The 23600-nt window shown below is 46.3% G+C and overlaps 2 protein-coding genes across 9 annotated transcripts in view; one reads left to right on the top strand and one right to left on the bottom strand.

Moving 5' to 3' along the window:
- Positions 1-23600, bottom strand: part of MAJIN (membrane anchored junction protein) — a 193651-nt gene that overhangs the window by 158957 nt on the left and 11094 nt on the right. The window lies entirely within an intron of this gene.
- On the top strand, positions 1492-9122 carry LOC120399180. Its single transcript, XM_039527186.1, has 2 exons — positions 1492-1532; positions 6684-9122. Exon 2 carries the CDS (start codon positions 7127-7129, stop codon positions 8828-8830), a length of 1704 nt encoding a protein of 567 aa, XP_039383120.1. The 5' UTR covers positions 1492-1532; positions 6684-7126; the 3' UTR covers positions 8831-9122.

Genomic DNA, 23600 nt, shown 5'->3' on the forward strand with positions numbered 1-23600 from the left:
CAGTGCTGGTGGCCCACCTAGAGCCTTCCCACACAAACAGAAAAATCATGGTATCCGTGACATTTTCTCCACTGTGACAAATCTGCAGCCCTACTAATTAGACATAAGACCAGATCCTTAACCCCTGGTAAGTCAGCAGCACAAAGAGGACTGGGCAGTAGAGAAGTATTCCCCTGTCATGGTGGAATCTTGAGCAGCCACGGGGCATTATTTTCTGGTGCAAGCAAGGACTAGTGACCAATTTTGGCCCAGCATTCCCTATAAGCTGGAGGCATAAAAGTGGCATATAGTCAGAAAGAAATGGTTACTTACTGTAACTGTGGTTCTTTGAGATGTGACAAAGCTTGACAAAGTCCTGGCTGGGATGATTTAGTTTGGGTTAGTCCTGCTTTGAGCAGGGGGTTGGAATAGATGACCTCCTGAGGTCTCTTCCAAGCCTAGTCTTCTATGATTCTATGATGCAGATGTGTATTCCACTTAGGTGTGTGCACACCAGAGCCAGACAATTTTGCCTAGTAATACTTGCAGAGGAGTGGGGCTTGTGCCTGCCTCATGGCCATAGCCCCTCCCCTGGTTAATTAGGCAGCACCACCCCAAGCCCCCTCAGTCCCTTCACAGTGAACACTCAGAGACTAAACCAGGCCTGCACAACATGCGGCCCGTGTGGGCTCACTGTGCGGCCTGCGGGCAAGCGGCAAGGTGGGGCTGCTGGGGGGCAGAGGGACACCTAACCGCCCTAACGGCCAGCACCGCACGTATCTCCGTCTCCCACTGATAGATAATATGATTTGTGCTTAGTTGTCTGTTTTGGGAATGTGCTTGGTTGTTCTAGGAAATGATGCTATTGCTAAATGATCCATGACCTGCTTACATAACTAATAACAAATATTGAATAGTACCAGGATCAAGGGGAAAAACGTGGAACGTTTAGAGTACAAGTAAATAGACCTATGTACCCCACGTCTGCAAAATCCTGAAAATATGCTGTATCACTATGGTCTGATATGACGTCAAAAATGATATATATATGTACACACTGCTCTGTTTCGGGGTGTCACTCCTCTGGTATGAACCGAGGGGGGCACCCGCTCAGCTGATCGTTCTAATAAAGGGCTGCTATCTGTTTATACTCTACGTTGGTCTCTGTGCCTCCTTGGGGTAATTGACTAGCTCCAGGGAGAACGAGCCCTTTTGGCTAACAATTTGGCGAGCCAGCCAGGAGCCTCCCTGTAGAGGGCGCTATCGCACCGGGGGCTAGTGAGCTGGTACCGAGAGAAGTGGCCACCTCGAGCTGATTGTGCGGCTCGTGCTCTCGGACCACCTCGGCCGACCGGGGCGGCGGTGTCCTCTCTAGAGAGGGTCAATAAAGTCACAGAGATCTTACATTTGCCCTGTTCCGAGTCTCCAGAGCCGGACGCGGCCACTCCGGGTGGTAAGTGCGTTTGCCTCTAGGTTTGAGGAGTTACGCCCCCGAAGTGCGGGAGGACTCAGGGGAACGTAAGAGAGGCTGCCTGTATACAGGAAGGTATATTGTAAGTATGTTGTTTTAACCTTCTGTGTTGACATGCCTGCACAGTGGGATTCAACTAGTTTGTGGGTTATCCATGTGTTGGGCCTAGTATTGTTGTTTAGTATATTAGTGCTTTTTCTTTTTACCTTGTATCAGAGAATGACTGTATGTTAGGGAGCTGTCAGTCTTATAGGGACCGGTAAGACTTACGCTGACCTCAGCCGCCCCAAGACTCCTGCTAGAGGAAACTCAATGACCAGGATATCTTGATTGCAAGGGGGGTCAGCCGACTGTCTGAAGGTCTCTTCCCCTTAAGTGTTAAGTGTATATAGTGTTTGATTACGACCATATAAGAAGATGGGATCCACTCAGAGTTATTATGCAGGGACACCCCTTGGTTGTATGCTAAATAATTGGCAAGCGTTTAAACGCCAATCAGACTTTGGTGTCCCGTTAAGTAAAGACACTCTCATAAAATTTTGTACAATAGAATGGACAACATTTGGAGTAGATTGGCCAGACGGGGGTTCATTGAAACTAGAAGTAGTACAAGCCGTACACAATGTCGTAACCCGAGACGGGCATTGGGACCAGTACCCGTATATTAATATTTGGCAGGATCTGGTATCCGATCCCCCGCCTTGGCTACAAGAATGTAGACAAAAAACTTTGCAAATATTAATGGCTCGGATCCCAATGAAAAGACAACCCCGAATACCGATGAAAAAGCCATGCCCGCCCTTAAAGCCCTGTCCACCCTCTGTAATTCCTTCGGCTCCAGATTATGTACTCCCGCCCCCACTATATCCCAGTTTGCAAGCCTTGGATAAACAAATAATGGCAGGCATGGGCCCTAAACACCCTCCCACTGTAGTAAAAGAGACAAGTCCCACCGAGATAAGGATCCCAGAGACGATCTTGCAGGAGAGGGAGGAAAATGAGGACGGTGTATATAAAAACACCAGGAGCAACACAGATGAAACCACAGTGCATAAGGCACTCCCTCTTCGTGAAACAATAGGGAAAGAGGGAAAGCCTGCCATGGTATATGTCCCCTTTGCCACAAGTGATTTATATAATTGGAAACTACAAAATCCCCCGTTTTCAGAGGACCCGGCCCCCTTGACAGCAATTTTTGAAATGCTTATAACAGCACATAATCCAACATGGGGGGACATGCAAGTAGTATTAAATGTTTTACTAACACCGGACGAGAGGCGTATGGTCTTAGCCAAGGCCCGTGAATGGGTATCAGAAAACAAGCGCAGTATAGAAGTTGTAGACGATATACTGCCAGAAAAGGACCCCGAGTGGGAGCATAGTGAAAAAGAGTTACAAAACCATCAGAGATACGCCACTGCTATAGTGCAGGGTATGAAGAAGTGTATTCGGAAAACCCCTAATTGGGCCAAACTATATAATATAAGGCAAGAACGTAAAGAAAATCCAGCAGCTTTTTATGAGCGCTTATGTGACACCTGTAGGAGGTACACAGATTTGGACCCGGGGGATAAGAATGGGAAGGCAGTGCTAACTCCCCTCTTTATTGGTCAATCTTATGAGGATATTAGAAAGAAATTACAAAAGATAGAAGGAGCATCAGGGAAGAATATAGAGGAACTGTTGGAAATTGCTTTAAAGGTGTATGATAGACGGGACGAGGAGGAAAGGAAGAAAGGAACAAAGGCTCTCATAATGGCTTTGAGGCAAGGACAGGACAAGGGTGAAAAACAAAATAGGGGAAATGAGAATGTTTTTATAGGGGATGGAGGAAAGCCCCGACGTCCCCGCTTAGGACGAAATCAGTGTGCTCTGTGCAGACAGGAAGGACATTGGAAGAATGAGTGTCCTAACAGGCACCTGATACGACAGGGACGCAGGACTGAAACAATCCCACCCCCAGTCCTTTACAATGCAGGAGGCTCGGATAGTGACCCTCCCCAATGAAGAGGCCGAGGGACCCAGCGGCCCCTCTTAGCAGCACAACCTGCTAGACTGGATCCCACGGTAGAAATTAGGGTAGGGGGCCGCCAAATTGAAGCCCTGATTGACACTGGGGCTGCTCTGAGTGTACTTCCCCTTAAATCAGCGCTGCCAGGCAGACCCTCGGGGCATACTATTGTCCAAGGACTTGAAGGACGAAATGTAGTAGTAGCAAAAACCCTTCCCCTTCTAGTAAAAGTGGGTGACCATCATATCGTACACAAGTTTGTTTGTCACCCTTCCTGCCCCATTGCATTATTGGGATGAGACATCCTAACTAAATTGCAAGCGGAGATCTCGTTCAATAATGGGACGATAGAAGTATGCTTGCCTAAACAGCAAACTTCCAATTATATAATGGCTCTAATGGGTAATAACATCCTTTACACAGACAACCAGGAGACTGAAGGGGAGTTGACATCAAGGGTTAATCCTGAGGTCTGGGCAGAAACAGGAGGCGTGGCACGAGCTTGTAATGCTTCCCCGATACAGATCCAATTAAAAGAGGGCAGCAGGCCAGTCCGTGTCCGGCAATACCCCCTGAAACTAACCACACGAATTGGACTAAAACCGCTCATTTCAAAATTCATACGGTGTGGGTGGTTAAAAGAAGGTACTTCCCCATACAATACTCCAATAATGGGGATTCCCAAGCCTGATGGACAGTACCGTTTAGTACAGGATTTGCGACAAGTTAATAAACTTGTAGAGGCCCCCTATCCAGTTGTCCCGAATCCCCACACAATCCTCAGTCAGATTCCCAAAGAACATACCTGGTTTTCGGTGATAGATCTAAAGGATGCTTTCTTTTCAATGCCTCTGGACGCCGAATCCCAGAAACTGTTCGCTTTTGAATGGGAAGATCCAGATACACATTATAAAGCTCAGTATCTGTGGACTGTTCTTCCACAGGGACTGACCTGTGCTCCCGAGATTTTTGGCAGCCAGCTAAAAAGAGACCTGGCCCCATTCCTAGTCAAACATCCCACATGTTCCATAGTTCAGTACTGTGATGATTTGCTGTTAAGCACTGAAACAAAAACAGCATGCAAAAAGCAAACTGTAGAACTCCTGAATTATCTTGGCAAACAGGGGTACAAAGTCTCAAAAAGTAAAATCCAGCTAGTAAAACAACAAGTGACTTTTCTTGGGTATCAAATAACACAAGGAAGTCGTAGCTTGGGTAAGGAACGAATCCAAGCTATACTTGAGAGCCCCCAACCACAAAATCCGTGTGAATTGAGGGCCTTCTTAGGCCTAACCGGATTTTGTCGGCTCTGGATCCCTGACTATGGAGGGAAGGCTAAGCCCCTGTATGAATCATTGACTAAGGACGGGTTGCTACACTGGACGTGGACTAGGGAAATGGAGAAAGCATTTCAAGAGCTTAAAACTGCACTAATTCAACCCCCTGTTGCCAGCGATCAGGACCAACCTGGCAACTTATTGGTTATTATTCAAAGGTCTTAGACCCTGTCGCCAGAGGCTGGCCTGCTTGCTTGCGTGCTGTAGCAGCTACTGCCCTTCTCGTGCAGGAAGCTGAGAAATTGACCCTGGGTGGAGATACTGAGGTCATAGTCCCGCATGGAGTACCCCAAATATTGGGAACAGGGGCCGGAGCTAGGCATTTAAATCCCAGTCGCCACTCACGCTACGAAGTAGAACTCCTGTTAGCTCCTAACTTGACCTTTCGACCCACCAGTTCCCTTAATCCAGCCACCTTGTTGCCTAACCCTGGGGACCCCCGTAAGCCCGAACCCATACATGATTGTATTGAGGTTCTGCAGCAAGAAACTAAACCACGCTCAGACCTCTCTGACGTACCGTGGCCTAACCCTGACATCGAGGGATACGTAGATGGATCTAGCTACGTACTTAATGGCAAACGATACACAGGGGCAGCAGTGGTAATTAAGAATGACCAAATCTATAAATTTAAATTAAATCCACATTGGTCAGCCCAGGCAGCAGAATTGGTGGCTCTCATTGAAGCCCTCCGAATGGGCACAGGAAAGATTCTTAATTTATATACAGACAGTCGTTATGCTTATATGGTGGTGCATGCTCACGGCACCTTATGGAAGGAAAGAGGATTCATTACAGCCTCAGGCCAAAAGATAGCACATGGAGGCCTTATTAAATCCTTACTAGAGGCTCTAATGCTCCCGCTACAAGTTGCTGTAATCCACGTACGTGCTCACGGCAAAACCCCTCAAGGGGAGCAGCGAAAATACAATCAATTAGCTGATAAGGCAGCACGAGAGGCAGCACAAGAAGGGGTTGCGTGGCTTTTGATAGTAAAAGATACTGAATGTAAAGTCCCAACCCCACAGTATACTACTGAAGAAACACAATATGCCCAAAGCATAGGGGCCCGTTTGCTCCCCTCGGGATGGTGGAAATTGCCAGGAGGGGAAATCTTTGTGCCTCAGCCAATTTTAAAGGAAACCCTTCGACTGTTACATAAGGAAGGGCATATGGGATCAGCAGCTATGGTCGACTTAGCTACTCGAACCCTTAAAGGATTAAGGATGCATATGGAGGCCCAACGGATTGTCAACACTTGCCCAATTTGCCAACAAACAAATCAGAAGGGCCGAGAACCTCCAGCCCCGATGGGAGGTCAGCCCTGGGCCACATATCCGTTTCAGAGATGGCAAGTTGATTTTGCCGAAGTACCCCCATGCAGGGGCTACAAGTATTTACTTGTCTTTGTTGACCAATTAACTGGTTGGGTGGAGTGTTTCCCCACCAGACATTGTCAAGCCCGAGCTGTTGCTAAGGCCTTGATACAGGAAATAATCCCCCGATACCATGTACCAGAGGTTATTAATTCTGATCAGGGTAGTCACTTTATTTCAAAGGTGACACAAGAAGTATCTCAAGCCTTAGGCATCCAGTGGAACTTTCATATAGCTTGGCACCCCCAAAGTTCAGGCCAAGTGGAAAGAATGAATAGAACATTAAAAGAAACTCTTACTAAAATATGCATAGAATCAGGATTGAAATGGCTTGATGCTTTGCCCCTAGCACTAACTCGCTATGAAGGGCCCCAAGACGAGGATTAAAACTGTCACCCTTTGAACTAGTATTCGGATTTCCTCCCCGAATTCCTAGTGCAGAATTCCGGGAAGACGTGACCTGGGAAGTGGGAAAAGATACCTTATGGAAACAAGTTTCTTTCCTACAGACTGTTTTATCCCAGCTACATCAATACGCAGCATCTTTCCAATCCCTACCCCTCGACCGACCTGTCCATCCATTTCAAATTGGTGACCAGGTCCTCATCAAGAAGTGGAAACGTGATCCCCTTACACCACGGTGGGAAGGTCCACACACCGTCTCCCTCATCAGCCACGCCGCAGTAAAGCTCCTTGGGAACAACAAGTGGACTCATCACACAAGAGTAAAATGGTTTCGCACTCCTGCCGAAGGAGCCGAACCACCAGAAGAGGACAACGGCCCTCTGTCCACCCCGGCACCGGAGGCCCGGGGAGGCACAGGCGAAGCCTCAGGCAACTGGATCGACCCTCTGCCTACCTCGGCACCGGAAGCCCGAGGGAGCACAGGAGAAGCTTCGGACTGGACCTACAAGCCCCTGGACGGACTTAAGGGTTTGTTGAAGAAATCATAATGCAAGTATTATTGTTAATTTTAAGTATATACCTTCTTCATTGTACTGGATGGGAAAATACTTTCCTGGAACTGGGAGAAACAATAGCAAAGTCCTTTAATCTTAGTAATTGTTGGGTATGTGGAGGACCAGGAGACTTAAACGAATGGCCATGGGTAGCCCAACCAGTACAGCCCAAATGGTGGGTCAGTAATTTAAGTATGGTCCGTAATGGAACAGAACTATGGGCCCAGGATAGTAGCCCATGGCGACTCTATTCCTCTGGGATGGGTATACTATGTCTTAATAGAACAAAACCAAAAGGAGTATATGTAGGGGAAAGTCAATGTGAATGGACCTTATCCCCAGGCTTTGATTGCTGGGATCCTAATTGTTTACCATACAATTGCTCTAAATATCAGGGGCGATGGAATCAAACCCATGTACAGCTGACTAATGGCAGCTGGATAGCCTGCTCCTATCAACTTTATGATAGTGATGATTTTGCCAGTAGCAGCAGTTGCAACACAATACAACAGGATAAATTCTTTGATAATTATCTATTCTTAAGTTGCCAACGAGATAATACCACAGCCAAGAATCACGTAATACGACTCTATCGCTGGGCGTGGCAACACTATAATGGGACCCGAACAACCCACTTTAGGCAATTTTGGTCAAGCACTACTCAGCCTAAAGGAGGGGGTTGCAATTGTGTATGGAAAATGGGAGCAGGAGCCTGGAAATGTGAGCACTGTAATTCTAAAGGCGAATCAGTTCTGGGGGGAGGACCGTTAGGACCTGGCGATCACTTGTATTTTGAAATGCCCAAGTATAAAACTAATAATTGGTCCCTGTCACCTAACACAACTACTCCTGACCCCTGGGATGGACCCTTTGCTAATGGGACATGGGCCCTAAAAGGCCACTACTGGATTTGTGGTCAATACGCTTACCGTCGGTTACCACCCAATTGGTCCGGGGTATGTTATGTAGGATATATTAGGCCTCTATTCTTCCTACTACCTCTCTTACAAGGAAAAACTCTAGGAGTCAAAGTATATGATGATCTTATTAGGGAACAGCGATCTATTGATTCCACTTTAACAGCTGGAAGTTCCCAAAAATGGGGTACACAGGAGTGGCCTCCTGAAAGAATCATAGAACATTATGGACCAGCCACGTGGAACCCCAATGAGCTCGTAACAGGAGCTAGGGAACCGATTTATAATCTGAATCGAATAATCAGATTGCAAGCTGTTTTGGAAATAGTAACAAACCAAACAGCCACAGCACTTGATCTTTTAGCTGATCAAGCTACTCAAATGAGAACTGCAATTTATCAGCATCATATAGCCCTTGATTATTTGCTAGCAGAAGAAGGAGGATTATGTGCAAAATTAAATGAATCAAATTGTTGCTTACAAATAGATGATAATGGTAAAGCAGTTAAACGCTTAACAAAAGAAATGAGGAAGCTAACCCACGTCCCAGTACAAACCTGGAAGGGGTGGGACACAAATTGGCTCACTTCCTGGTTACCACACAAAGAATGGATACGCCAAAGCTTCCTTTTTGTTATATGTATTATCATGGCCCTCTTAGCTTTAGCTTGTTTAACCCCCTGTTTAGTGACAATGATCCGACGGTTGATCAACCAAACTATAAACCAGCGAGTTATGGTGTTATTCCAACCAGTAAAAGCTGAGGACTGGGGATATTGAAGCTCTTAAAATGCTTTCATAAAAAGGGGGGATTGATAGATAATATGATTTGTGCTTAGTTGTCTGTTTTGGGAATGTGCTTGGTTGTTCTAGGAAATGATGCTATTGCTAAATGATCCATGACCTGCTTACATAACTAATAACAAATATTGAATAGTACCAGGATCAAGGGGAAAAACGTGGAACGTTTAGAGTACAAGTAAATAGACCTATGTACCCCACGTCTGCAAAATCCAGAAAATATGCTGTATCACTATGGTCTGATATGACGTCAAAAATGATATATATATGTACACACTGCTCTGTTTCGGGGTGTCACTCCTCTGGTATGAACCGAGGGGGGCACCCGCTCAGCTGATCGTTCTAATAAAGGGCTGCTATCTGTTTATACTCTACGTTGGTCTCTGTGCCTCCTTGGGGTAATTGACTAGCTCCAGGGAGAACGAGCCCTTTTGGCTAACACCACTCCCCCCGCCTGGCATACAGCAGGTGCATCACTTCCGGGGCCTGCTGAAGCGGGAAGTGCTGGGCATGAGTCAGAGCCAATAAGTGCCGAGTAAGGGGAGGGGTGCCCGGCCTGGGCTCGAGCCGCAGCTCGGGTGGGGGGGATGACTGGGCCGAGACCCCCTCCCTCCAAACTCCCCCCTTTGGTTGGGGGCGGGGTGGCTACTGCACTGGTTGGTCCCAGGGCAGCCTCCGTAGTGATCAGAGGGGCAGGGGTTGAATTGTCTGTGGGCGGGCGGGAAATCTCCAGGGGAGACGTGTGTGTGTCTGTGTGTGTGTGTTGTACCTGCCCTGCCCCGCTCTGACTGCTGCCCCCTTCCCTGGTCCAGAGATCTTCCCCCTCCCTGGCCTTTTTCACACTGCCCCCCCTCCAGGCTCCCTGCAGCTCCTGTTTGTGTGTTGGACTGTCACATCCAATTCCTTCACACTGCCCCCCTTTCCCCTCCCCTTATTTCATGGGGGGATGATGAGCACACGGGCGGGCAGTGGCGGTGAGGCTTTATACTTGGGGGGGTGTTGTTTCCGCAGGGCCGGGCAGCGCTGGGGCGAGGAATGGGGGGGGGCTGGGCAGCGCTAGGGGGGGCATTTTGGTGGGGCCAGAGGGTTCGGCCCTCAGCTGTTTTCTTTGGAGTAATATGGCCCTTGCTGCTTTACGAGTTGTGCAGGCCTGCACTAGACTCCAACGGATGGACAGAGGGTGATCATGGAATACACGTCTGTATCACATCAAGAAAAAACACAGTTACAGAAAGTTACCTTTTCTTCTTTGAGTAGATGCAGCTGTTTATTCCTCTTAGGTGACTCACAAGCAGTACCCACCGGGGGTGGGGCTTGGAGTCTATTTAAACAAGGACTGCAGGACTGCCTTCCTAAAGTTTGCATCTGCTCTTGATGCCACAGTAATGGCATAATGATTCATAAACCTATGTATCAATGGCCATGTGGCAGCCCTGAAAATATCCAATATTGAGACGTCACTTAAGAATGTTATTGACGTAGACTGCATTCTCATAGAATGAGCTTGTACCCATAGAAGGGGGTGTAGCCGAAGCTGTTTCGTATGCAGTCTTGATGCAGGAAGTTATCCACTTAGAGATCATCTCTGAGGAGGCTGCCTGTCCCTTTATATGGTCTGGAAATGACACAAACAGATGAGGTGAAGACTGAAAGGACTTAGTCCTTTCCAGATAAAAGACCAAACATCATCTGATGTCCAAAGGGTGAAGACACTTGCTCCTTGGGAGATGAATGTGGCTTAGGAAAAAACACAGGCAAATCTGGTTTAAATGAAATAGAGAGACCACTTTAGACACAAATTTTGGGTGCAGCTCCACCATCACTTTGTCTTTGGAGAATGGTGTGTAACAAGGCTCTGACATCAAAGCCTGCAATTAATGCACTCTCCTCGTAGATATTATTGCCACAAGGAATGCAGAATTTTTTTACATAACAGAGAAAAGGGGCAAGATGCTAGAGGCTCAAACAGAGGTCCCATGAGAGCTCTTAACATCATATTAAGGTCCCACCAGTTCCCATGCCAGTGAATGGAGAATCTCACCATCATCGCATTGGAAAACACCAATCTTCCATGAATGGGTGGATGAAAGGCTGAGATCACCACTGGATGCATCCTCACTGAGCTAAGCTTAAGGCTGACAACTGAAGATGCAGCAAATACTCTATGATGCAGCAAATACTCTATAATACTAGCCAGTGTCAAGCTGAACTCTGCAGGGCAAGGACCACATTGAAAAAAAGCTTCCACTTTGCTGAATAGTCCATCTTGGTAGAGAGGCACATACAAACTGTCATGGAAAGCTGATAATGCAAATTGAGACAAAAGCAGTGAATTGTCTGGAAATGGTCAGTTGGCAGAAACGCTCATGAAGTCGTACAGTCTATTAGGAACCCAGTGAACTCAATTTTCTGTGTGGGGACCAGCACTGACTTTCTGGTGTTTGGGATGAGACCCAGACAGTCGAGTAAACACAGTGTAATGAGTATGTGAGAAAGGACTCTTTCCCTGGACATGCCCCTGAGTAGCCAGTCATGCAGATATGAGAAGACGTGGATTCCCTTCTTCCTGAGGTATGCTGTCACCACAACTATACATTTAGTAAAAACTCAGGGGTCAAGAGACAGACCAAAGGGAAGGACTGTGTACTGAAAGTGATAGTTTGCCACAACAAACCAGAGAAATCTTCTGTGACTTGGGAGAATCACCAAATGGAAGTAAGCATCCTGAAGCCCCAGAGCAGGAAACCAGTTGTTCTGAGCTGTCCAATTTACAAAGTCATACATGGACAGCAATGCCTGCTGGTTCGCAATCTGCATTTGTTTTCCTTAAAATGCCAGTTAATTTAAATTTTTCTTGATTAAACTTGTTCACTTCAGTTAAACCACTGAACTTGTTGGCCATTTTTCTGCCTACATTCATCTTATTTTCAGTGGCATGTTTTTGGAATTTGACACCCCTTTTTGTCACATCAGTTAAATCACTCAAACAACCTAAAGTCCCCTTCAAAAAAGTTACCTTAATCCCAAAACTAATTTGAACTTTCTACCTAAAGTTGTTTACTTTAAACTGTCTAATCTGAAATGCCCCCCCTAAACATTTTCTGTTAAGCTACCAACAAATTCAACTTCAAAAAAAAATAATTTACCTCAGTGAAAGCATCAAACTGATTTCAGATTTTACTATCTTCAATTTATTTACTTAAGGCTATGTCCACACTTGGAGCTGGGGATATACCAAGCCTTTGAGTTTGCCTACAGTGCGATGTAAACCTGGGCCCAGACTCAGGCATGTGCCCAAACCTCCCTTCTGTCTACACACAAATCTCTCAGACTTGGGCTCAGAAGCTAGGGTCCCAGGAGCCTATGGGTGGAGGGTCCAAGCCCGTGTCAAGCCATGACCCAGGATTTGAGCCCTATTGCTTTACAGTATAGACACAGCCCCTTTTGGCATGTGTCCCAGGAGTCTGTCAAAGATATCCCACAATCCTATCAGCCAACTTCCTTTGTCCTCTCTAGCCCAAAAATTTCCAGCTGACTCAACTGAAAATGGAAGCTACCCCACTCCCCCGCGCATAGCACTAATTCAGTGAATCAGCATTAATCCTTCCATTGTCTTCTGACCACCATGCTGCAAACACTCCATGAGAAAGCCTTCTGTGTTTGCAATGGAGACCAGCCAGAACAAGGCTTTTGAAAAGCAAGCTGCTTCATGGTCATGCAAGCCACCAAGCAAGATTTGTGAAATGCAAATGAAGAACTTTAACCGAAAAGTGCTAATTTCAAAGGAAGCGGTCATTGTGTATGATGACTGGAGGTCAAAGACTCAAAATGCATTCCTCACTCTCCATCATCAGAGGAAAAGCCCATGTGAGTAGTGAAACCATGATCTTGTTTTCTGTGAAAAGAAGCTACAAGTCTGGATTCAGGGAAAGATCCTTCATCTCTGGACTGCTTGGACTCCTACAGAGAAGTGTACCAGATGCACACCAGAGATCCCAGAGACAATCTGGGTACCCTGACTTTTGGGAAACTGGAAGTTTCTCCAGATCAGTGGCACCGCTATGGGCACCCACATGGCCCCACAATATGCCAACATTTTTATGGCTGACCTGGAACAACGCTTCCTCAGCTCTCGTCCACTCACGCCCCTTCTCTACCTACGCTACATTGATGACATCTTCATCATCTGGACCCATAGGAAGGAGACTCTGGAAAAATTCCACCACGATTTCAACAGCTTCCACCCCACCATCAACCTGAGCCTGGACCAATCTACACGGGAGGTCCACTTCCTAGACAACACAGTGCAAATAAGTGATGGTCACATTAACACCACCTTATACCGAAAACCTACCGACTGCTATGCCTACCTTCATGCCTCCAGCTTCCATCCCGGGCACACCACACGATCCATTGTCTACAGCCAAGCACTGAGGTACAACCGCATCTGCTCTAACCCCTCAGACAGAGACCAATACCTACAAAATCTCCATCAAGCATTCTCAAAACTACAATACCCGCACGAGGAAATAAGGAAACAGATCAACAGAGCCAGACGTGTACCCAGAAGCCTCCTACTGCAAGACAAACCCAAGAAAGAAACCAACAGGACTCCACTGGCCATCACATACAGTCCCCAGCTAAAACCCCTCCAACGCATCATCAGGGATCTACAACCCATCTTGGACAATGATCCCACACTTTCACAGGCCTTGGGTGGCAGGCCAGTCCATGCCCACAGACAACCTGCCAACCTGAAGCATATTCTCACCAGTAACTGCACACTGCACCATAGCACCATAGTAACTCTAGCTCAAGAACCAATCCATGCAACAAACCTCGATGCCAACTCTGCCCACATATCTACACCAGCGACACCATCACAGGACCTAACCAGATCAGCCACACCATCACCGGCTCATTCACCTGCACGTCCACCAATGTAATATACGCCATCATATGCCAGCAATGCCCCTCTGCTATGTACATCGGCCAAACTGGACAGTCTCTACGGAAAAGGATAAATGGACATAAATCAGATATTAGGAATGGCAATATACAAAAACCTGTAGGAGAACACTTCAACCTCCCTGGCCACACAATAGCAGATCTTAAGGTGGCCATCCTGCAGCAAAAAAACTTCAGGACCAGACTTCAAAGAGAAACTGCTGAGCTTCAGTTCATCTGCAAATTTGACACCATCAGCTCAGGATTAAACAAAGACTGTGAATGGCTTGCCAGCTACAAAACCAGTTTCTCCTCTCTTGGTTTTCACACCTCAGCTGCTAGAAGAGGGCCTCATCCTCCCTGATTGAACTAACCTCGTTATCTCTAGCCTGCTTCTTGCTTGCTCATATATATACCTGCCCCTGGAAATTTCCACTACATGCATCCGACAAAGTGGGTATTCACCCACGAAAGCTCATGCTCCCAAACGTCTGTTAGTCTATAAGGTGCCACAAGACTCTTTGCTGCTTTAACCTCTCAATAACTCTCATTTCCTTTTCTTAGATAATAAACCTTTAGTTAGTTTACTATAGAATTGGCTCCCAGCATTGTCTTTGGTGTAAGATCTAGAGCAGGGGTTCTCAAACATCATTGCATCGTGACGCCATTCTAACAAAAAAAATTACTATGTGACCCCAAGGCGCCAGGCAAAGCCTGAGCCCGTTCCGGGCGGGGGGGGGGGCAGACCTGAAGCTGAAGGGCTTCATCCCTGCTGCCCAAGGTTGAAGCCAAAGCCTGAGCCCCACTGCCCAGGGTCAAAGCCTGAGCCCCAGCAAGTTAACGCCAGCCCTGGCAACCCCATTAAAACAGGGTTGTGGACCACTTTGCGGTCCCAACCCACAGTTTGAGAACCGCTGATCAGAGTACCAATTTCATCTGGGGTGACTAGTCTCTTGGGACAGGGCACAAGCTGATGTGGTGTGATTTTTTGGTTTAAGTGACTTTTTATCACAAAGTCCAGTTTGTCTGGGTGATAAGGTAGACTGGAGAATCTAAGGAGACTGTCTGTGACTCCATGGTAAGACTGGTACAGTGATCCAGAAATTCACATTTGTCACTAGCTTGGTGAAATCTAATTATAGAACATACCACCAGTTTGAGGTATCGGCCCTGTTTTCTGACAGTCTGCCCTGAGGCACTGTGAGTCACTCCAGACAGTGTGACAATCATACAATTTTGATTTGAAATAATAAAGTTAAACACATGATCAGGAGCAATTAGACATTACTAAGCAAACACTATTGCTCTATAAAGTTATGTATAGCAAATCACACTTCAATCACTTCCTTATATGAACCCATACTCTGACTCCTCTCCCCGCCATATCATAATTTATCAAGTCTTTCATAAGCACATTGTATGGATGGCACTCAAGCCCCCACACCTCCCAAGCACTGAACCCCCCAATTTAATTGATCCTACCCCCCTCCAAAAGCACATTCTTAGAAGTACTATATCTTCTCTTCCATTGGGCCATGCAAGTTCATAATGTGAGAACACAAAGCGTCCCTGACTTCTGTTGCCTGGGTGATCCAGTCCCAACTGTGGTAGGTACACTTTCTGGCTGAGTGTACTAATTCAGCAGCCCCTCTCTGTCATAGGTCACCTCTGTGCATCCAGATCTTCCCCCCCTCTGCACCTAGACCCCCTGCTGAGCTGCCTGCACCCAGATTGCCCCACACAGAACCCTCTCACCCCACTGTGGTAGTTCCAACTAAATACCAGGTAAAGCTCTTGAGCTTAGCCCATGATCATCCTAGTGGCCATTCTGGGGTGAACAGAACCAAAGACCGTTTGGGGAAGTCCTCCACTGGGAGGGAATGGGCAAGGACGTTGCTAATTATGTCCGGTCTTGTGAGGTGTACCAATGAGTGGGAAAGCCCCAAGACTAGGTCAAAGCCCCTCTCCAGCCACTCCCCATAATTGAGGTTCCCTTTCAGCGAGTAGCTGTGGATATTCTGGGTCCTTTCCCAAAAAAAACACCCAAAGGAAAACAATACGTACTAACTTTCATGGATTTTGCCACCCGATGGCCAGAAGCAGTACCCTTAAGCAATACCAGGGCTAAAAGTGTGCGCCAGGCATTAGCAGACATTTTTGCCTGGGTAGGGTGACCCTCCGACACCCTTACCAATTCAGAAACTAATTTCCTGGCAGGGACCATGAAAAACCTGTGAGAAGCTCATGGGGTGAATCACTTGGTTGCCACCCCTTACCACCATCAAACCAATGGCCTGGTGGAGAAGTTTAATGAAACTTTGGGGGCCATGATACGTAAATTCGTAAATGATTGGGACCTAGTGTTGCAGCAGTTGCTTTTTGCCTACAGGGCTGTACCACATCCCAGTTTAGGGTTTTCACCATTTGAACTTGTGTATGGCCGTGAGGTTAAGGGGTCATTACAGTTGGTGAAGCAGCAATGGGAGGGGTTTACGCCTTCTCCAGAAACTAACATTCTAGACTTTGTAAGCAGCCTACAAAGCACCCTCCGACACTCTTTAGCCCTTCAGCCCTTTTCCAAAAAGAGAAAAAGGCCTGGTATGATAAACAGTCCAGAGAACGGTCCTTCAAAGTAGGAGACCAAGTCGTGATCTTAAAGGCCTCATGGGAAGGGCCCTTCATGGTTCAGGAGCGCCTAGGAGCTGTTAACTATCTCATAGCATCCCCCACCTCCAAACTAAAGCCTAAGGTATACCACGTTAATTCTCTTAAGCCCTTTTATTCCAGAGAATTAAAGGCTTCCCAGTTTACAGCCCAGGGAACAGATGACGCAGAGTGGCCTGAAGTTGTCTACTACAAAGGGAAAAGTGACGGTGGAATGGAAGAGGTGAACCTTTCCACGACCCTTGGACGTCTGCAGCGACAGCAGATCAAGGAGCTAATGCACTCTCCATGAAAGTTTCCCAGAGTTAACTGGTTAAAATTGTCCTTAAAATGTAAAAAATCTTGTCGTTTTTACATAACTAGTAGTATATGTAAAGGTGCATGTGTTTTATTAATCTATTTATTCTAAAGTTCTAGGAAAAAATCACAGCCAGTGCGGTCCAACACTGTCTGAGATTTGGGGGGCGTGTCATAAACAGATAGTTAAGGGTTAATGCCTCTTTTACCTGTAAAGGGTTAAGAAGTTCACCTAGCCTACCTGACACCTGACCAGAGGAACCAATGGGGGAACAAGATGGTTCAAAAGGAAGGAGGGAAGTTTTCCTTTGTTTAGAGTCTCAGTTTCAGCCGGAGTGAAAAAGATCAAGGAACCAGCCTCTTATCAGAGTAGTAAGTTATAGAAAGGAATAAATAGGTTTATGTTTATTTCTTTGTAACCTGTCTTGGGCAATTAGAGGTAGAATCAAATTGGGTATTTGGGTATTTTCATTGGTGTACTAGATTTTTGCCCAGGGGAACATCCTCTGTGTTTTGAATCTGTTGTCTGTGAGAGTAGCTGGTATGCTAATCTCTCCCAGAGGGTTTTCTTTTACCTTTCTTTTCTTTAATTAAAAGCCTTTTTCTTAATACCTGATTGATTTTTCCTTGTTTTTAGATCCAAGTGGGTTGGATCTGGATCCACCAGGAGTTGGTGGGAGAAATGAAGGGGATGGTTAATTTCTCCTTGTTTTAAGATCCAAGGGGTTTGGATCTGTGTTCACCAGGAAATTGGTGAAGTTTCTCAAGGCTACCCAAGGAAGGGAGTGCTTGTGAATGGTGGCAGCCAGACCAGATCTAAGATGGTAATTGAGCTTAGAGCTTCTCATGCAGGTCCCCCACATCTGTACCCTAAAGTTCAGAGTGGGGAAGGAACCTTGACAGGGGCGACCAGGACTGCACGCAGTATTCAAGATGTGAGCATACCAGGGATTTATATAGTAAAAGTGGAGGAGCTTGGTTTGCCAGACTGATCAGCAAAGGCAATGATGACAAACTATGTGAAAAGGCTGCAAAACACCAATCCTCTGGACTGCATCAACAAGCAGAAAGCCTTATAAGCCAGTCATTGTCAAAGATGATTTTAGAAGTACTTAATGAGGCTGTTAAGAATGCTGGAGACACAACATAGTTTATGCAAACAAACATGGCTGTCACATAATACTTTCTCTTTAAGCAAGAGATACTATACACTACAAACTGGAGGCCAATGTTAAGTGCATTGTCATTTGTTAATCCGGAAATTGGACACTGGTTCTGCCCAAGACCAGCAATGCTCACTATTTTTCTGCAAGAAATTCAACTGACTGGTTAGAAGCATCCAGTGCAACAGTGAAAGACCCAACAGTTGAAAAAGTAAAGAACTCTCTCACTGCATTCAGAAAACGTACATACAGGGTTGATGAATGCACCGATGCAAATGAGTGTCAAGTATTAAGTCACTACCTATATTATCTTGATTTCAGTGGTAGGTCAGAAGATAAATTTCTAGATGTTCAGGTTATAGAAGACACTGCATCTCTGAAACCCACACCTTAGAAGAGTAAATGCTTGTCAGCTGAACCCCAAACAGATGGCTGCTTGTGCATTTGATGGAGCTGCAAACTTCTCTGGAAGACATAGTGGAGTACAAGGTTTTACAGATGCCTGTCTTATAAAACAGACAATTGAGTGGAGGCACTACCAGCAATGGGGATGCCATGTGATCAAGAAAGAATAGAGAATTTGAATACAGAGGCCTGGTCTACACTACACGTTTAAACCGATTTTAGGAGCGTTAAACCGATTTAACGCTACACCCATCCACACTAAGAGGCCCTTTATATCGATATAAAAGGCTCTTTAAAACGGTTTCCGTACTCCTCCCTAATGAGAGGAGTAGCGCTAATATCGGTATTACCATATCGGATTAGGGTTAGTGTGGCCGCAAATCGACGGTATTGGCCTCCGTGCGGTATCCCACAGTGCACCACTGTGACCGCTCTGGACAGCAATCTGAACTCAGATGCAGTGGCCAGGTAGACAGGAAAAGCCCCGCAAACTTTTGAATATCATTTCCTGTTTGCCCAGCATGGAGCTCCGATCAGCATGGGTGGCGATGCAGTCCCAAATCCAAATCCAAAAAGAGCTCCAGCATGGACCGTACGGATGTGATCGCTGTATGGGCAGACAAATCTGTTCTATCAGAGATCTGTTACAGAAGATGAAATTCCAAAGCATTTTAAAAAAATCTCCAGACAGAGGCCACAGCAGGGACTCAGCACGCTGCTGCGTGACAAGCGTAACGGAAAGCCAAAGAATCAAATGGACGCTCATGGAGGGGGGACTGAGGACTCAAGTTATCCCAGAGTTCCTGCAGTCTCCGAAAAGTATTTGCATTCTTGGCTGAGCTCCCAATGCCTGTAGGGTAAAGCACATTGTCCGGGGTGGTTCAGGGCATAGCTCATCAATTTACCCCCACCCCCCACCCCCAGAAGTAAAAGGGAAAAAAATTGTCTCTTGACTTTTTTAAATGTCACCCTATGTGTACTGAATGCTGCTGGTATACGTGATGCTGCAGCAGTGACCTGCAGCATCCTCTTTCCCCCTCCCTGGTGGCAGATGGTACAATATGACTGATATCCATCGTCATCATCAGCCTTGTGGCAGATGGTACAGTGCAGTAGGACTGGTATCCGTCCTCATCATCAGCCCGTGAGTGCTCCTGGCTGGCCTCCATTGAGGTCGGCTGGGGGCGCCTGGGTAAAAATAGGAATGACTCCCGGTCATTCCCAGTAGATGGTACAGAACGGCTGGTAACCGTCTTCATCATAGCAACAGGGGGCTGAGCTCCATCAGCCCCCACCCTTCATGTGTAAAGAAAAGATTCTGTACTGCCTGGACTATCATAGCAGCGGGATGCTGGGCTCCTCTCCCCCACACTGCTTAATGTCCTGTCTGGACTATCATAGCAGCTGCCTTCCCCTCATTTTATCTCACTAACAAGTCACTGTTTCTTATTCCTGCATTCTTTATTACTTCATCACACAAATGGGGGGGACACTGCAACGGTAGCCCAGGAAGGCTGGGGGAGGAGGGAAGCAACAGGTGGGTGTTGTTGCAGGGGCACCCCCCGTGAATGGCATGCAACTCATCATTTCTGTGGGATCTGACACGGAGCGGCTGTGCTCTCTGGTTCCCTGATACACTGGTTCTCTAGTACACTTGCCCCATATTCTAGGCAGGACTGATTCTATTTTTAGATACCATAAAGGAGGGATTGACTCGGGGAGTCATTCCCATTTTTGTCTTTTGCGCCCCCGGCCGACCTCAGCCAGGATCACCCATGACAGCAGCAGACAGTACAGTATAGAAGGACTGGTAACCGTCATCTCATTGCCAATTTACAATGGCAGCAGATGGTACAGAACAGCTGATAACCGTCTCTGCTATCATGCAAAAGCAATTGAATGCTGCTGTGTAGCGCTGCTGAATTGCCTCTGTCAGCGGCATCTAGTACACATACGGTGACAGTGACAAAAGGCAAAACAGGCTTCATGGTTGCCATGCTATGGCGTCTGCCAGGGCAATCCAGGGAAAAAGGGTGCGAAATGATTGTCTGCTGTTGCTTTCCCAGAGGAAGGAGTGACTGACGACATTTACCCAGAACCGCCCGCGACAATGATTTTTGCCCCATCAGGCACTGGGATCTCAACCCAGAATTCCAAGGGGCGGGGGAGACTGCGGGAACTATGGGATAGCTACGGAATAGCTACCCACAGTGCAATGCTCCAGAAATCGATGCTAGCCTCGGACCGTGGACGCACACCACCGAATTACTGTGCTTGCTGTGGCCGCGTGCACTCGACTTTATACAATCTGTTTTACTAAACCGGTTTATGTAAAATCGGAATAATCCCGTAGTGTAGACCTACCCAGAGTGGAATATAATACGATGAACAAATGTAGATTTGATTTCAACTTCTTCTTTGTCATCACTAATGATTCAACCCAATTTTTGTGCTATGTTTCCTGGGATGAAAGAAGTAGGAATTCATCTCTTTCTACTCCCTGTCTCAACAGCTACAATTAAGCAATCTTTTTCCTCACTGAATAGAATTTTGTGTTCTCAAAGAAGTTGCCTTCTGCCTGATCAGGAGCATATCATGAAGGACTGGAAGTATCTGACAAATGAGAAGCCACCAAAACTGAATGCACCGCATTCAAAAAGTTTATTAACAGAGTTGTGCAAACTTTCATCAAAAAACCAAGAAGGATGTAGATACAGTGCTTCATATAGGCTTGTATAGCCAACTTTAATTTGTGTGATGATTTAAAAACATGAGTTAAATCTAATAAAATGGTCATGAAACATATTTCAGTTTTTACAATGGTGCCATACAGCCCATCTTTGTCCTAACAGTCTCACACCTCATCGGTCCTCACCCCTCCCCTGTATTTTTGAACACCGCCCCATCACAGGGTTTGGCTACACTTGCAGCTGTACAGCGCTGGGAGTTAAAGCTGTCTTCGTACAGCTGTGTAGGGAAAGCGCAGCAGTGTGGCCACACTGACAGCTACCAGCGCTGCAGTGTGGCCACATTTGCAGCATTTGCAGTGGTGTTGGGAGTGGTACATTATGGGCAGCTATCCCAGCGTTCAAGTGGCTGCAACGTGCTTTTCAAAAGAGGGGGGTGGGGTGGAGTGTGACCGGGAGCATGTGGGAGACAGAGAGAGTGGATTTTTGGAGCTGACACTGTGTCACTGAGTTCACAACAAAACAAAGAGAGGCATCACAACAAAACAAAGAGTTATCTTTACTTAAAAAGCATTGTGGGAAGGTTCCAGAGGTCAGTTACAGAGTAGTAAGATTAATCACTGTTTACACTGGCACCCCAGCACTGCAAGAGCAGCGCTATAGTCGTTATTACCAGGCCGAGGTGGAGTACAGCCAGCGCTGTAGCCAGGGAGATACAGCGCTGTATGTGCCTTGCCAGTGTGGACGGGGAGTAAGTTACAGCACTGTAAAGCCACCACCAGCGCTGTAACTCTCTAGTGTAGCCAAGCCCTCAATTTCTGTGGAAAACACAGCAGTGAAAAAATTTTTCTGTGGGATATTTGTTTATATCACATTCTGTCAGCTGCAGGATTCAACTTCAACTATCCTCCTAATGTAAATACTAGGGTAGGTTTGTTTATTTTACTAGGCTGCTTCACTGGCTCATTTGTTCGTGGGAGAAGCCTGAACCTCTAAAGAGCTATTCACCTTACCAAAAACATCACATCAGTTTTTCAATAGAACTCTTTGCCTCCCCACTAAGGTTTGTCTGAGTTTGAGATCCTCAGTAACAACAATTATAATCAGCCTATGTCATGCTTTAAAGAGATCATGAGCACTTTACCAACGGCAGGCTCAGTTATGGCTCTAAAGCTTGAGCAATGGTGGGGAGGAAGACAAGGTGGTACATCTTCAAGCAATGGTGGTAGGAGCAGTGTTTGTGGGACCCTGGTGATCACTCTGTAGTGAGCGTTGCCCTCACTAGTACAGAATAAATGTAGCAGCATATACACCACACAATGCTCCTCTGGGGTACTCAGTATAGCTGGCCATCCCTTCTGCCTCTACCCATTTGCCATGAGGGTATTTAGGCAGCAGCAACATGCATGGGAGTATTTGGGGGAAGGAAAGGACTTTTTGGCCCTCATCTCACCTCCACCGCCACTAATGTCTCTGTGTGATGGCAGCCATATTTTGACCCTGTAATAAACAGATAGGAACTGCTTCAGCCAGGAAAAATTTCAGGTGAGCATGGCTGGTCCTCAGTAAGGGAAATAGGAAACCCAAAATACTTCTCTCTCCTTTCTACCCAGCCCCCAGAGAATAAAATATAGCTGCATGGAGACAAACCCATCTGGCTCATCTTTACCCTACAGACTTCAAAATCTATTTCTGAACAAGCCCTTTCATCTCCAATGAGATATTAACACAAGAGCTTGCTGGAATCTATGCTCCCTTTGATCAGAAACCTTTCTCAGTCAAGGCAACAGGACAAGTGCATTGCTGCCTCTGCCTACCTGCTGAGTTGATGAACTGAAATGGTCAAAGATCGCACCAACACAGAAGTATACTGAAGGCGAACTCTAAGGAAATTAAGAGTTTAAATTATCCTCCACGTCCACCATCCCACTAACATGAATCCAGGCAGGGTCATCTGGAAGCTGAACACTTTATGCTTCCATCCCACACCACTGTCAAGTTTTAGCAAATTAGGAAAAGTCAGCACGTAAGACCAGCACGATACAACCATATGTATCCGTAACTGATAATGGTAACAATTCATTACCTCTCCCTGCTACAGGTAGCAACTTCCTACTGGTAGCAGTTTCACACAGCCTAGACTGTAAGAAACTGCTGTCTGTAGGAATTAGTTAAATCATATAGCAGTTTTTAGCAAATTAGGACAAGTCAGCAAGTCTAAGGGGAAAAGCAATTGAAGACAACTGACAGTTTTTCAAAGAGACATTATTAAGGATGCAAGAGCGATCTATACCACTGAGTAGGAAGTCCGGCAAAAGACCACCCTGGCTTAACCAGGAGATCTTCAATGATCTAAAAATCAAGAAAGAGACCTACAAAAAGTGGAAACGAGGTCAAGTTACAAAGGATGATTATAAACAAATCACATAAGTATGTAGGGACAAAATAAGAAAGGCCAAGGCACAAAATGAGATCAAACGAGCTAGAGACATAAAGGGTAACAAGAAAACATTCTACAAATACATTAGAAGCAAGTGGTAGACAAAGGACAGGGTAGGCCCATTACTCAATGTGGTGGGGGGATAA

Source organism: Mauremys reevesii, linkage group 2, assembly GCF_016161935.1.
Source record: "Mauremys reevesii isolate NIE-2019 linkage group 2, ASM1616193v1, whole genome shotgun sequence".
NCBI lineage: Eukaryota > Metazoa > Chordata > Testudines > Geoemydidae > Mauremys > Mauremys reevesii.